Source organism: Somniosus microcephalus, chromosome 25 (assembly GCF_052327205.1).
Source record: "Somniosus microcephalus isolate GS21.2 chromosome 25, FLI_Smic_1.0, whole genome shotgun sequence".
Lineage (NCBI taxonomy): Eukaryota > Metazoa > Chordata > Chondrichthyes > Squaliformes > Somniosidae > Somniosus > Somniosus microcephalus.
Genome location: NC_141011.1, coordinates 51,424,233 through 51,439,814, shown reverse-complemented (window position 1 = coordinate 51,439,814; position 15,582 = coordinate 51,424,233). Strand labels below are relative to the sequence as shown.

Below are 15,582 nucleotides of genomic sequence, written 5' to 3'. Positions count from 1 at the left end.
CAGCATTTTCTGTTGTTATTTCGGGTTTCCAGCATCTGCAGTATTTTGCTATCGTACTAGGAACAGGAGGAGGCCATTCAGCCCCTTTGAGCCTGCTCTGCCATTCAATGAGATCATGGCTGATCTGCGACCTAACTCCATCCACCCGCCTTTGCCCCATATCCCTTAATACCTTTGGTTGACAAAAATCCAATCAATCTCAGATTTAAAATTAACAAATTGATCTGGCATCAATTGCCGTTTGCGGAAGAGAGTTCCAAACCTCTACCCACCACCCCCCCCACCCCGTGTGTGTTCTGGTGTCTGTACATTATAGTTGATCAGGCTGCCCAGATTATGCTATAGAGAATTAATTGTCACTATTTCTCTGCTCGACAGTTTAAACATAGGATAAAAAAAAAATCAATTGGCCAAATTTTATTTTAAAATATTCTGTTCATTTACCAAGAAACGTTTCCAAAATCTTTTTGCACACCCAGAGCAGAGGACGTGCACACGGTTCCAGACAATGCCTTTCAGGTGCATTACATGTTGTATTTTTGGGAGACACTACATTACATATCTACGGTTACTTGTGAAATACCTGCTCAACTGAGTTACTGTAGCCTGGTGTGATGCCACCCAATTCTTAAAGCAAGTAGGAAAATAAATGTGACCTGTGGATCAGTGCAAAAAACAGACAGGGGTGGAGGCCGGGTGGAGGCTGAAAAGGCTCTCCCTGAAGGTTAATGTAGCACATTAGCAATCCAGAGCTTGTACATACACTTGTGTCCGTGCCACTCTCTCACTCTCACACACACACACACGTGAACTTGCAATCACACATACATTTAGGACACATTTCCCAACCATCCCATTTATTCCACGTACTTGTGTACAATAGGTAAGCAGGACAAGACAGACAACTTCCAGAAAATCTATCTGGGATTTTCCTGCAGGAGACACCACTGATTTGGGCATGCAAAGCTTGGGCTGAAGCAGGGCTGATTTAAAGCAGATTAGCAGGAGAATTAGAAAGTACCGACACACGTGTACACACATTTGATTCCACTTCCAGGGTAATCATCAGTCATTGGTTCAACTGGAGGGATGTAGGAGGAGAACGAGAAGGGTCAAAGATCATTCTGAAAACTTAGGCATATTCGTTTTCAGTGGAACATTAGACTTGCAAAACACTTTACCAAAATTTAAAAATGTGCAGTATCCCTTCAGCACAGACCAAGCCCAAAAATAAATCACCAAAAACTTTCATAAAATGCAACTTGTACATGGACCATAATCTTGTTCATGTGGCTTTTTGTGCTCGATTTCCCCCCCACAATGGCATTAGATTTACATTAACAGATTGGAAGCATTTCTTTCATAAAGGGGATACTGAAGCTTTAGATTTAAATGTTCACATTAAAGAAAGAGACACACACGCACACATTAAGGAATGGCTGTACTCTCATAACTGTTTGCACGGAATTAGCATTCTGATCTTTCAACTCGTCAAACTTCCTTACCATCAAAACCTCAGCAAAAGGAAATTTTTAAGGAATGGGAATTTGGGGGGGATGCGAGAAATTTTCTTTTCCTTTTAAAATTCCTATATTCTCAAACTATATTACGCAAAGCAGGAAAAAGCAGAAGAGGGGACCATTTGTGAGTGGGAAACAGGAGGATATTTCTAAAGTGTCAACCTTAAAATTCACAAGCAAAGTTACACACGTCATTAACGGCATATTCTCCATGCCCCAGTCACTAATATACAACAGTCTACTTGCGGCGGGTCTCGGCTATATCTCAGTTTTTAGGGACTCCGGGAGAGCTTTGTTTAATCAGGTGGGATTCATCTGTGTGTTGGTACTGGATCAATGCGCCAGTGAGCACGACTGACTCTTTTGATCAGCAGTGGCTCTGGGTTACTGAAGATGGATCTCCCCTTTCTTCAAAGATAGTTTCAGTTCTTCAAACAGATATTTGGTGGTTTTGCCAGGGAAATAACGTGACAAGCACCAGGAGAAGAGTTGCCTCAGTGGACAGGCTAATGAAACTTCCTTAAGGCAAGTGCAGCGGAGTCCTTTGCTGGCCATTTGTTTTGCCCACACCCCCAAATTGGAAACAGTGCAGACTCAACGGGTTAACCAGCCACGTTATTTGGCTGCTCCTGGGAGAAAAATCATGTCGGGACAGCAACTTAAAAAAAAAGTTCATGAAGCATTGCAGGAAGGAACACCTTAAAAAGGGGGTGCCTTTTATGGAGAAAATACACCACAAAATTAATTTCAGAAGATAAAATAACTACATTAGATACAAGCAGTTAATGAAGCAATTCAGTACTGTCAAAACTTATGTTTGTGCATGAACAATGTCTTCAATTCGATCCGCAGTTTCTCCCTGCAAAGACAGTCAAGTCATCTCTAGTAGGTCTCAATTAAATGGCAGTGAAACAGAAGCCTAGAAGGGTGAAGGACAACGCTCGACTCCAACCCACTGTGTCCTTTAGGTCCCATTTAATTATCACAGTAGTATGAATTGAAACGTATAAAATTGTGACCGGGCTAGACAGGCTGGATGCAGGAAGGATGTTTCCCCTGGCTGGGGGGTCTAGAAACAGGGGTCACAGTCTCAGGATACGGGGTAGGACATTTAGGATTGAGATGAGGAGAAATTTCTTCACTCAGGAGGGTGGTGAACCTGTGGAATTCACTACCACAGAAGGCTGTGGAGGCCAAATCACTGAATATATTTAAGAAGGAGATAGATAGATTTCTAGACACAAAAGGCATCAAGGGGTATGGGGAGAGAGTGGGAATATGGTATTGAGATAGAGGATCAGCCACGAATGGCGGAGCAGGCTCGAAGGGCCGAATGGCCTACTCCTGCTCCTATTTTTCTATGTCTCTATGTTCCTACGCCAAGTGGAACTCCCGACGGGTTTTCAGCAAAAGGCTACTTGAGGCAGATTCATGCTCTGGGAGTCCTGCTCGGAAAGGATTGTGTTGAAACATCCTCATCATTCTCTTCTCTCTTAGGCAGTCCCTCGGAACCGAGGATGACTTAAAACTCACTGCAGCAGCTATTACTACTCATCAAGTTACTGCATAGCTCAATCTGTACCGTTTGTTCACAGAAACCCACACCAAGAGTAACCACGCTGATTTTAGAAGGAAGACCTCCACAGTCAAGTTACACAGTTCAGCCTGCCTGGGGAATTTACGTAACGTAGAAATGGAAACGGTCAATATTACAAATATAAAAGGATTGCTGCATGAATATTTTAAACTTTGCACAGATATATATTTTTAAACCTTTTACATTGCAATGCTTTCCAGATGATGATGATGAGAGTATTAGTGACAATATTTATGCTAAGGAGACACCATGAGCGCTAAACAAAATATTGACAATGTTTTATTTGTATTGCATCTTTCTTTGCTACTACTGGAAGACAAAAATTAAAAATTGTTTTGTGAGTGGGAGGGGGATTATTTAAGGAAGGGGTTCTCAATCTTTTTGCTTCTGGAGGCCCCCCTCCAGTTTTATAAAGGTGTGTGTGTGTGAAAAATAGTTGGGGGTGTGGATCATCTCACATGGTTGCCAATAGCAACTGTCAAAGTTCACTAGGCCTCGGCCCCTCAACACAACAGGGATAACTTCCCACCCACTTTACGGCACCTGGAGGCCCTCGCATCCAGGCCCCAGGTTTCACTCACCCTCCGACAGACCTTCGAAGGTGATCACGAACTGAACAGGGTTGAAAAACAGCGACAGGTTGTCCAGCACCACCACGTTGCTCACCTGCACCTTTGCCATGGCTCCTACGGGGCAATTTTGTGGGGTTTTCCCCCCCTCAGGCCCACACACGCCGATCTAAGACAGAGACCGAGGCCCCGGGCTGGCTTGGCAGAGTGCGACGGGCCCCAAGTCTTTGCTTTTCCACAGAAGCTCCGGCCCACCCTCCTCCGCCTCCACCTGCCGCTCTCGATTAGTTGGCAGAGCGCCCACAGGCAGCACGTGCCTCTATCACTACCGAAGGCCCGGGGAGCCCAGGCCCGGCTGCCCCGAAGGGTGCCACCTGCAGGCGGCAGCAGCGAGGAGGATCCACCCAAAGCCACCTGCTGAAAACTAGTCTATCTGCTGCGGCACAGACGCCTTGACATCTTCTCGTGGACCCCCGGTTAAGAACCCCTGAATTAAGGTTTTTTTCATTTGTAAATTTGATCAGAGATGCTTTCACTTAGAATTACATGTGACTTCATTAACTGGCTCTGTCATTCACACACACACAACAAAACTAGAAGATTATTATTGGATTATCCCTTGGATCTTAAATAGCCATCACTGAAAAAATTCCTACATTAACATTGGGATTAAATAGCAACCTGGTGAAAAGCATAGAAGATTATGATGTTTGATGAGATTCCTCTTTTCCCCCAGATACATGAGGATTGCTAAGGGCAGTGAAACCCTCATGTACAACAGCAGCAAATGCTCTTTAATTATTGGGGATTTTTTAAAAAGGTTATGTTTAGTGTTTAATCTACTTACTGTCTAAGATGTCGCCCAGACCCTGAGAACACAGCAAGTCCTTCAATCTTGTGACCTCGTCCTTCAGTTCCCGAATAAGTTTCGCATTCGGATCCTCGTTAATCACTGCATTGCACTTGATCTGCTTTGCACGATCCGCATACCTACAAAATAAAAATAATGTTGAAAACGACACCAGAAATAGTACATTAGCTCAAAAGTGTAGGTACTGGTGTCAAGACTGGCCAACAATAATACACATGACCAAATCATCAAATCTTTCCCAAGATCCTCAAAACATTAAATGGTGATCAATAACTCACTCAAGGGGTGGTGAAAGGGTTAAGAGGGGAAAAAATAAACCTGCCAGGGTGCAGCACACACACACACGCACACACACACACACACACACACACACACACACACACACACACACACACACACACACACACACACACACACGCACACACGCACACACACACACGCACACACGCACACGCCCTCGCCCCCCAGTGGTCAGACAGGAACTCTCAAACCAGACACTTTGAAATGATGTTGGCACTGTGTTAAAATGTGGAAAAAGGTGGCACTGCAGAATTCTGAAGGTTTAAAGTTAGGCTTTCATTTCAATCTCTTAACCCTAAAGCCTTCATTAATTTTGCAACATGTGTGTAGAGGCAATGGAGAGCAAACATCATAAGAAATAGGAGCAGGAGTCGGCCATTCGGCCCCTCGAGCCTGCTCCGCCATTCAATAAGATCATGGCTGATCTGATCTTGGCCTCAACTCCACTTCCCTGTCTGATCCCCATAACCCTCGACTCCCCTGTTTTTCAAATATCTGTCTATCTCTGCCTTGAATATATTCAATGACTCCGCCTCCACAGCTCTCTGGGGAAGAGAATTCCAAAGATTCACGACCCTCAGAGAAGAAATTCCTCCTCATCTCCGTTTTAAATGGGCGACCCCTTATCCTGAAACTATGCCCCCTAGTTCTAGATTCCCCCGCGAGGGGAAACATCCTCCCTGCATTTACCCTGTCAACCCCCCTCAGAATCTTATATATTTCAATAAGATCCCCTCTCATTCTTCTAACCTCCAATGAGTATAGGCCCAGCCTGCTCAACCTTTCTTCATAAGACAACCCTTCCATCTCAGGAATCAACCTCGTGAATCGTCTCTGAACTGCCTCCAATGCAAGTATATTTCTCTTTAAATAAGGAGACCAAAACTGTACGCAGTACTCCAGGTGTGGTCTCACCAACGCCCTGTGCAGTTGTAGCAAGACTTCCCTACTTTTATACTCCATCCCCCTTGCAATAAAGGCCAACATTCCATTTGCCTTCCTAATTACTTGCTGTACCTGCACTCGAGCAGGACAACTGAAGCTGCTGTCGGATAAAGACCACTTCGTGAATTTGGCCTTCTGAAGAATTCAAACCCACTGCTAACGGAGGTGTGAGTTACAGGAAACTTTGTGCTATCTGGCACCCATGGTACCGAGCTACTGCTGTTTTTTAAAAAGCTCCGGATAGACCAGCGTCAATGTTATCAGATAGGAGCTTTTCATCGCAGTATCTGACCACAAACACTGTTGCTCAGCAACAGCTTGTAAACACTCGGCCCAGTAGCTTGGAAGCGTCTCTGAAGCTGTTACTAAGCGACAAAGGCGCTTTCCAGAGCCTGCCTGTGAAAAGAATGCTAGGAGAAAAAAAAACACCTAACCAAAACGGCTGCTGATTTCTGCCGTTAGATCAAAGTTGCCGGACATTCAACTTCCGGATAGCACAAAGTTTCCTGTAATTAGTTTGCGGCAGAGTCATCACAAGCATAGCCCGTTCCACTCCGAGCATAGTATGAGTATCAGAAGGTGTCAAAAAAACAAGATATACCTTAAAGTACTGAGAGTCTCATCATAGTTTATGTCAGCTGGACTGAGAGCAGCAACCATAGCAGTACGCGAGTTTCCACCTAAGAGGAACATGCCACAGTCAGCATCAGTAAACCTGCACGGTTAAAGTTAGTAGCGTCAATGACGCAGGCAATCATTTCTTATTCCAAACAGAATTACTTCCAACCGTCCTGCACTGGAGTGTGAACCTAATTCATCTCAAGTCTTTGAATGGCACATGAATCCAAGACCCTCTGACCGAGATGCACAAGTGCTTTGTCTGTTGTGTCCCTTGTGACGCACCAAAAATAATAAAATGTTGACTTAAATTCCACACTGAGCCCAGGAACCTTTGCCACTGTGTTTTGTATCAAGAGCCACCACACACAGTTTCCTTGGCTCTGGAAATGTAGAATAATAAAGACTCTCAGATGGTGGCTTCATGTCTATAAACCACTAGACAAAAAATTAATAGGGAATATGGGCAAAGATTCATAGCAATTATATATACTTAACTATACCTCCTCAGGATATAGAAAACAGCTGTCACTTCTGTTATCAAATGGCCGATGCCATTCTTTGTGATCATTAATTTTAACCCTGTGCATACCCTGACCAGCAGGACACAAGCCAGTAACAATCGATCAGACAAAATACTTCCTTTTTGTCACAGTCACCTTACCTAGATTCTCCCTCAGAAGCCACGTCAATACAGAGTCTCTGTAGGGAATGAAGTCAGACTTCTTTTTCTTCTTGCTCTGTTCAACACATGTAAAAGGATTTTACGTTATTAATTGATGGGTGAACAGGTGCTGTCATTATCCGCCTCTGGGTCTTTCTTCACGTAAAGCTGGATTTTTGTTAATTCAGGTTAGCGTCTATTTCCAAATATTGCGAATTGCTTCGCCAATAAATAGAAAGCCCTCTAGAGCTAAGCCGACAATAAATGGATGGCTAAAAGTTAGGTTGGGCCAAAACCAAAGCATTTCTCCTTCTCCATTAAAAAATGGTAAAAATTCTCAATTTTAGTCGGCTCTCAAACATCACCAGAAAAATCACACACACTGAGTAGTCGGAGCTAAGTTACTTTCCACCTTTAACTTGGGTGGATTGGTTAGCTTATGAATGACGTGTTCATCCTTGCATTAATTTCTTTTGCTTTTTCCAATCGTTTGTAGTTTCATTTCTCGCCGACCACCCCCCCCCCCCCCCCCCACCCCATTTATCCAAATGAAGAAATGCGGGTTATTCCTTTTTAAATATTAGATACCTCTGGTTAAAATTCAGGTAAAGGTTTTTAGGCCGTTGAAACATCAATTTAAGGAAGCTCAGACCACGCCGTCTCGCACTGCTCTTAATATATTTTTTATAATTCATTCATGGGATGTGGGCATCGCTGGCAAGGCCGGAATTTATTGCCCATCCCTAATTGCCCTCGAGAAGGTGGCGGTGAGCTGCCGCCTTAAACCGCTGCAGTCCGTGTGGTGAAGGTGCTCCCACAGTGCTGTTAGGGAGGGAGTTCCAGGATTTTGACCCAGCGGCGATATATTTCCAAATCAGGATGGTGTGGGACTTGGGGGTGGTGGTGTTCCCTGGCGCCTGCTGCCCTTGTCCTTCCAGGTGGAAGAGGTCACGGGTTTGGGAGGCGCTGTTACATCACTTAAATGTGGCAATTAGTAACTGGAAATTAAAATGTTTTCAACAGGTGGTGAAAGGTTTGGAAAAGAATTCTGAACTGCTGCCAAGTCTCAAATGGATGGCTGAATTGATCTCAAAAAAGCATCAGCTTCCTGGATACTGCCACTTAGAGTATTGTGTGCATTTGGGAACAGGAGAGTTTCAGAAGCTACAGCCTCAGGATCGGCCATTTAGGACTGAGATGAGAAGAAATTTCTTCACACAGAGGGCGGTGAATCTTTGGAATTCTCTACCCCAGAGGGCTGTGGAGGCTCAGTCATTGGGTATATTCAAGACAGAGATCGATAGATTTCTGACTAGTAAGGGCATCAAGGGATATGGCGATAGGGCCGGTGAATGGAGTTGAGGCAGAAGATCAGCCACGATCTCATTGAATGGCGGAGCAGGCTCGAGGGACCGAATGGCCGACTCCTGCTCCTATTTCTTGTGTTCTTATGTTCTACCAAGAGCAATGTTCCTACCACTGAATCAGATTACCTGCAGTTTTCAAATGTCACGAGGAAGTAAATCAGGACGCGCGATGGAACCCAGCTCCTCAGCGGGAAGACATTCCGACTGGGAGGTGGTGAGCCGAGCATGGCGGCCAGAGGCCAGACCGGAAGCGGGAGAAGCAGGCCCCGGGCCGTCGGACCGTGGAGCCGGCGGCGACCGGAGGATGTGTTCAGCGAGTCGGGCGGAGGCAGTGCAGCGCATCGAGCAGCAGCCATGACGACTCGCAGTCCGACTGGGAGGAGGGGAGCCGGGAATGGTGGCCAGAGGGTGAGCGGGAGAAGCAGGCCACCACGCGTGGAGCCGAGCCGGCAACATTGAGGAGGAGGCCGCGGTGACGAGGAGGACGGAGCGGCTGAGGGACATCGTGCTCCCACTGCCACTGGATGCCAAAGAATTTACTTTCTGAACACGGCGCTGTAAGAATAGCTGACGTGTCCCCACGGGGAGTAAGCATTCCATTGTACTAGTTACATATGACAAATAAAATTGAATTGAATTGAATTCGCAGCAGCTACAAAGCAAGCCATCCGTTCCTGAAACCAGCAGTTAGCCCTCAACCTGTGGCACATCCATTCCAGCAACTTGCAAAACCCTGCTCTATCCTGTGATATGTTGGGTACAAAGTGCAGCCTCTGTCTAACTGCTGACAAATAGACAGCAGAGAGGGTTAAGTGATACCTAGGGGCCACTATTTTACAGTGATTGAATAAGTTAAATTGCATTTTATTGCATGAGATTCTGGGATTTTTTATTGGTATATAGCGAGAGGATTCGAGTACAGGAGCAAGGATGTCTTGCTGCAGTTGTACAGGGCCTTGGTGAGACCACACCTTGAGTATTGTGTGCAGTTTTGGTCGCCTTATCTGAGGAAGGATGTTCTTGCCATGGAGGGAGTGCAGCGAAGATTCACCAGACTGATACCTGGGATGGCAGGAATGACGTATGGAGAGAGATTGTGTCAATTAGGCTTATATTCACTAGAGTTTAGAAGAATGAGAGGGGATCTCATTGAAACTTATAAAATTCTAACAGGACTAGACAGACTAGATGCAGGAAGGCTGTTCCCGATGTCCAGAATCAAAGGTCACAGTCTAAGGATAAGGGGTAAGCCATTTAGGACTGAGATGAGGAGGAATTTCTTCACCCAGAGAGTGGTGAACCTGTGGAATTCTCTACCACAGAAGACAGTTGAGGTCAATTCATTAAATATATTCAAGAAGGAGTTAGATATATTTCTTAAGGTTAAGGGGATCAAGGGATATGGGGAGAAGGCAGGGACAGGGTACTGAGTTTGGATGATCAGCCATGATCTCATTAAATGGCGGAGCAGGCTCGAGGGGCCGAATGGCCTACTCCTGCTCCTATCTTCTATGTTTCTATTTTGGCCATCTCGTTCCACAATTCTGTCTGCTCATAATTAGACCCCTCTATTTATGGTGGCGGAATAACTATTTCTACAGCACTAATTATATTTAAACAGAGCTCAGAGCAGTTTGCAGAGTAGTATAAAGCAAGTGGAAATTAAGCAGGGGGTTAAAAGGGCAAAGGGTCAGGAGGGGCCAAAACCATGGTCAGGCTAAGGGCTTTAACGAGGTTTTTGAAAGCAGGGAGGGAGCTGACAGGGCAAAGATGCTGAGAAAGAATTCCAGAGCAAGAGGGCAAGATGGCTAAATGAATGGTCACTGAGGGGTGACCAGGGAATGAGAAGTAGGAAATGCTGGAGGACAATAAGGAATGTGCAGGGACAGGACAGGAGAGCTGAGCTGGAGAAAGGTGGTGAGGGCCATGGAGGGATTTAAAGGACGGAAACCTTAAATATACTCTGGGGCGTGGGAAAGCAATGGAGTTTGGTGAATGCCAGGGGTGCTGGTGATTAGGGACATAGGAACAGGAGTAGGCCATTTAGCCCCTCGAGCCTGTTCCACCACCTGTTCCAATGAGATCGTGGCTGATCTGCGACTTAACTCCATTTACCCGCCTTAGGGTTTAGATCTCGGGGCAAAGACAATGCGATGTTGCAGAGGCGAAGGTGATCTTGGTCAAGGCTCAGCCTCTCAAGCCTGTACCTGAGGTGGCAGTCGGGAGAGCTCGATGGAATCAAGGCCAGGAGGCACCTAGATGTTCGAAACAGCTGAAGAGAACGGCTTCGGTTTTTTGCCAACATTTAGCTGGAGAAGTTTTTGGATCATTCAGATAGGCAATTGGGGAAAAAAGGTGGCGGCCACCATTGGGTCAATGAAGGAGGTGAAGTCCAGCTGGACATCAACATACCTGCGATTGTTGGCCCCATCTGTCTAACTAAGTCAAATTCTGTATTTATTTCATTAACGGTCTGAGATATTTAGGATTATATTCTGCAATTCCACACATTTTCCCTGTCAAAACTGCCAGTCAGTCAAGAGCTTTGATATTTTAAATTTGCGCCGGTCTTAAATTCCTTTAACTAAAAACTGACAGTTCAAAGAAAAAAAGTGTTCGGTCCGTCATTAGTCCCAATACTGGCTGGTTATTTTCATACTTAGTAATTCCCAACCCAAAACTGATTATTACAATAAAATACAACTAAATGCACTGCTGGTGGCACTTCATTTTTTCTCATATGTATATAAATAAATGTTCTGGCACCTCACATTTCCCTTGACAAATAAGGGCAGGAAGGTAACTTCTTCCGAGGCACTTGCTTGTCGCTACTCTATCATCAGCTGGGATTAGCAAATTCCAAAATATCCTCCCTGCGGAGAAAGTAACCTACACTCCACAGCTCTCCCGCCCGATGCCAGGTCTCTGGTTGTGAACTTCTCATGTGAAGGCACAACACTTGCTTTTAGAATCATAGAATGGTTACAGCACAGGAGGCCGCCATTCGGCCCGTGCCAGCTCTCTGCAAGAGCGCTTCAGTTAGTCCCACTCCCTTCCCCACCCTTTCCCCGTAGCTCTGCAAATTTGTTTCCTTCAGGTACTTATCCAATTCCCTTTTGAGAGCCACGATCGAGTCTGCCTCCACCACCCTTTCAGGCAGGGCATTCCAGATCCTTAACCACTCGCTGCGTAAAAATGTTTTTCCTCATGTCGCCTTTGGATCTTCTGGCAATCACCTTAAATCTGTGTCCTCTGGTTCTCGACCCTTCCGTCAAATGGGAACAGTTTCTCTCTATCTACTCTGTCCAGACCCAGTCATGATTTTGAACACCTCCATCAAATCTCCTCTCAACCTTCTCTGCTCTAAGGAGAACAACCCCAGCTTCTCCAGTCTATCCACATAACTGATTATTCCATGTCACAGTGCCTTAAGTGCACTGCCACTAGGTGACCTCAGCGAGATCTAGGTTGCTCAAATTAATTTGCTGATCCATCATTTTACTCAATATCCTTGAATTTATAGAAATTATTTCTTGCAGACCAAAATATGATCTGAAAACTGCAAAGATTGTAAGTACGATGTACTAAAAAATAACAGTCACACTATTACTTTCAACGTCTCAATTTTTTCTGGAATCTTTTGCTCTGTCTGAACTAAGAATTAACAAGAAATTTGGTAACCTAAAAAAAAAAATCACTATAGTTGCTCCTTTCATAGAGTTACGCAGAATATACATCACAGCAACAGGCCATTCGGCCCAACTGGGCTGTGCCAGCGTTTATGTTCCACACGAGCCTCCTCCCACCCGATCAGCATATCCTTCTATTCTTTTGTCCCTCGTGCTTATCGAGCTTCCCCTTAAATCCATCTGTGCGATTCGCCTCAACCACTCCCTGTGGTAGCGAGTTCCACATTCTCACCACTCTCTGGGTGAAGAAGTTTCTCCTGAATTCCCGATTGGATTTATTAGTGATGATCTTATATTGATGACCCCTAGTTTTGGGCTCTTTCCCACCCCCCTAACATTTTCTCTACTTTCCAGTAAGATCATAATTTTTTTAAAGATAAAATGATAAAGAATAAATAGATAAGAGAGGGCGAGAGAAACAGAAATCACTTCCGTTTGCAAAGGTCAACAGCATCTTTAGTAAAGATAACTTATATCAAACTTCAACAATGTTAGCCAAGTATTAAAAATTAATACGAAGTAATCTGTTGCTGTCCAATGTTTACTACATATTCCCTCAATTATCTCAAATTCATCCTCAATGAACAGCAAACTTTTAGTCAAAACTTTTTGCCTACCACATTTCTAGAAGGCTAGATGGATGCATTAGTGCGGTGTAAAACAGTGCTTTAGTCATTCAGTTCCAAAAATAGACACCATTAAGAAACATTTCCGTAGTGATTTAAAAATGCAGGCATTTATTAGTTCCGCTAATGATGTTCCTATCTTAATGTGGTTTCTGAAACAAACAAGCAATTTGCAACCAGAGAAAGAAGCACAACACAGAGCACAATACTGCCAACCGAGACCCTTTTTAGATTTTGTTTTATGTATGTGACATCAAGCAAGGTTAGATAAGCACACGATACAATTATAGTCTGAACATTACCTTACTGGGAGCATTATCCTGCAATGGCAGCACAATTTAAAAAGACAAACAGTTATAGTAAACAACCTTTCTCCATCTTAAAATTTCTGATAATGTAACAGTGTTGAGCGCATACAGATAAATGATTGCAAACTCACCACTTCCGCAAGGGCAGAGATGACTTTTCCTAATGTTGTGAGTGATTTGTTGATATTTGCGCCTTCCTGAGAGTGAATAAGGAGAAGTCATCAACCAGGTCAATATGCTGAATTTGAGACAAAAAATTCAATCTGTACAGCGTTCCTTCTGTAGAGTTCAAGGTGCTCTGATTTTTCACCGAAATTTACTTGAGCCTGGTGGGCCGACAAGTAAGCTCTCCACGACAATTAAATAGTTATAACTCTGTACGACATTTGGAGCCCATTAACAGGGCTCCCAGTGCACATTGCACGGAGAGCCCCAACAAGGAGCTCACGTCAAGTATATTACTGGAGATTACATGAACCATTCACTGCATTCGATTAGCAGAGTTAAAGGAATGCAGACAAGAAATCTGCTATTGGCTTTTACCTTCAATCTTGTTCCTCTAGCCCCAGTGGAGTCAGCTCGTTCACTCCCAGCCAGATCGACGAGGCTAATTTTACTGACCTAAACAAGGAAGGAATATCGGTCAGGCTTGTTTTTACTTTCAAAATTGGCCTTTATTTAAAAAAAAAAATCTGCTTCTGATCTCAACCAAACCATCAAGTGGTATCACACCCACCAAAGGGTTAGAGGTGGGGGTGGGAAGGGGAAAAAAAGGCAGTAAGTGGGACGAACATCGGTTTGTTCACCCGAGCGGAGTAAAAACTACGGCATCTCTGCAGGGATGAGGGAAGTTTTCATGTCATTCTTGTGCAAAACTACTGCCCCCTCACAAACTACACAGGATATTGGCAGGCTCTTAGAAATGGACTGTGGCTCTATCCCTTTGGCAAAAGATGTTCAAGGCCCCTCACATTTTTTTTTAAATTATTCATTCCTGGGATGTGGGCGTCGCTGGCAAGGCCAGTGTTTATTGCCCATCCCTAGTTGCCCTCGAGAAGGTGGTGGGGAGCCGCCTTCTTGGACCGCTGCAGTCCGTGTGGTGAAGGTGCTCCCACAGTGCTGTTCGGGAGGGAGTTCCAGGATTTTGACCCAGCGACGATGAAGGAACGGCCGATATACTTCCAAGTCAGGATGGTGTGTGACTTGGAGGGGAACTTGGAGGTGGTGGTGTTCCCATGCGCCTGCTGCCCTTGTCCTTCTAGGTGGAAGAGGTCGCGGGTTTGGGAGGTGCTGCCGAAGAAGCCTTGGCGAGTTGCTGCAGTGCATCTTGTAGATGGTACACACTGCAGCCACGGTATGCCGGTGGTGGAGGGAGTGAGTGTTTATGGTGGTGGATGGGGTGCCAATCAAGCGGGCTGCTTTGTCTTGGATTAGTGATGTTGGTTGAGGGATAAATATTGGCCAGGGCACCGGGGATAACTCTCCTGCTCTTCTTCCAAATAGTGCCGTGGGATCTTTTACATCCACCTTGAGAGAGCAGACGGGGCCTCGGTTTAAAGTCTCATCCGAAAGACGGCAACTCCGACAGTGCAGCACTCCCTCAGCACTGCACTGGGAGTGTCAGCCTAGATTTTTATGCTCAAGTCTCTGGAGTGGGACGTGAACCCGTGACCTTCTGACTCAGAGGCGAGGGTGCTGCCCACTGAGCCACGGCCAACGATGGAGGAGAAAAGAAAAAGTAAAAATACACAAAATTCTCCCATGCTCAAACAATGCTTTTGTGAGAATGGAATTTATGGATAGGCCTTATGCAGATAATAAATTCTCCACAAAGTTCTCCATTTGGATTCCCATTTACTGCCAAAGTGGAATCTTTGCATCGTACTTCAGTGAGAACAAATGGAAAGACAAAAGCATTTCAGAGAAATAAACTGCTAACTATTAAACAGAACTGGAGAAACAAGTCACACAGGAAGTGAAAACAAATTTAGGATCAACAACTTGTATTTATATAGCGCCTTTAACGTCCCAAGGTGCGGCACAGGAGTATTAAGACAAAAAAATTTGACACCGAGCCACATAAAGAGAAATTAGGACTGGTGCTTGGTCAAAGAGGTAGGTTTTAAGGAGCGTCTTAAAGGAGGAAAGAGAGGTAGCGAGGCGGAGAGGTTTAGGGAGGGAATTCCAGAGCTTAGGGCCGAGGCAACAGAAGGCACGGCCACCAATGGTGGAGCGATTATAATCAGGGATGCTCAAGAGGGCAGAATTAGAGGAGCGCAGATATCTCGGGGGGGGGGGGGGGGGGAGGTGGGGCTGAAGGAGATTACAGAGATAGGGAGGGGCGAAGCCATGGAGGGATTTGAAAAACAAGGATAAGAATTTTGAAATCGAGGCGTTGCTTAACCGGGAGCCAATGTAGGTCAGCGAGCACAGGGGAGATGGGTGAACGGGACTTGGTGCCAATTAGGACATGGGAGCAGAGTTTTGGATGACCTCAAGTTTACGTAG

At 45.1% G+C, this 15,582-nt stretch overlaps 1 protein-coding gene across 28 annotated transcripts in view; it reads right to left on the bottom strand.

Moving 5' to 3' along the window:
• The window catches only part of kif1b (kinesin family member 1B), a 290,388-nt gene that overhangs the window by 162,679 nt on the left and 112,127 nt on the right, over positions 1–15,582 (bottom strand). For 12 of the 28 annotated variants that reach the window (XM_085967403.1, XM_085967405.1, XM_085967411.1 and 9 more), the window contains exons 8-14: positions 13,618–13,695; positions 13,206–13,271; positions 13,069–13,086; positions 7,085–7,160; positions 6,404–6,482; positions 4,534–4,676; positions 1,040–1,081 (exon numbers count right to left, since the gene is read on the bottom strand). In XM_085967403.1, the coding sequence (XP_085823529.1) occupies positions 1,040–1,081; positions 4,534–4,676; positions 6,404–6,482; positions 7,085–7,160; positions 13,069–13,086; positions 13,206–13,271; positions 13,618–13,695 (502 nt within the window). The remainder of the gene's footprint in view (positions 1–1,039; positions 1,082–4,533; positions 4,677–6,403; positions 6,483–7,084; positions 7,161–13,068; positions 13,087–13,205; positions 13,272–13,617; positions 13,696–15,582) is intronic. The other 16 variants (XM_085967406.1, XM_085967416.1, XM_085967417.1 and 13 more) reach the window with 3 other exon arrangements.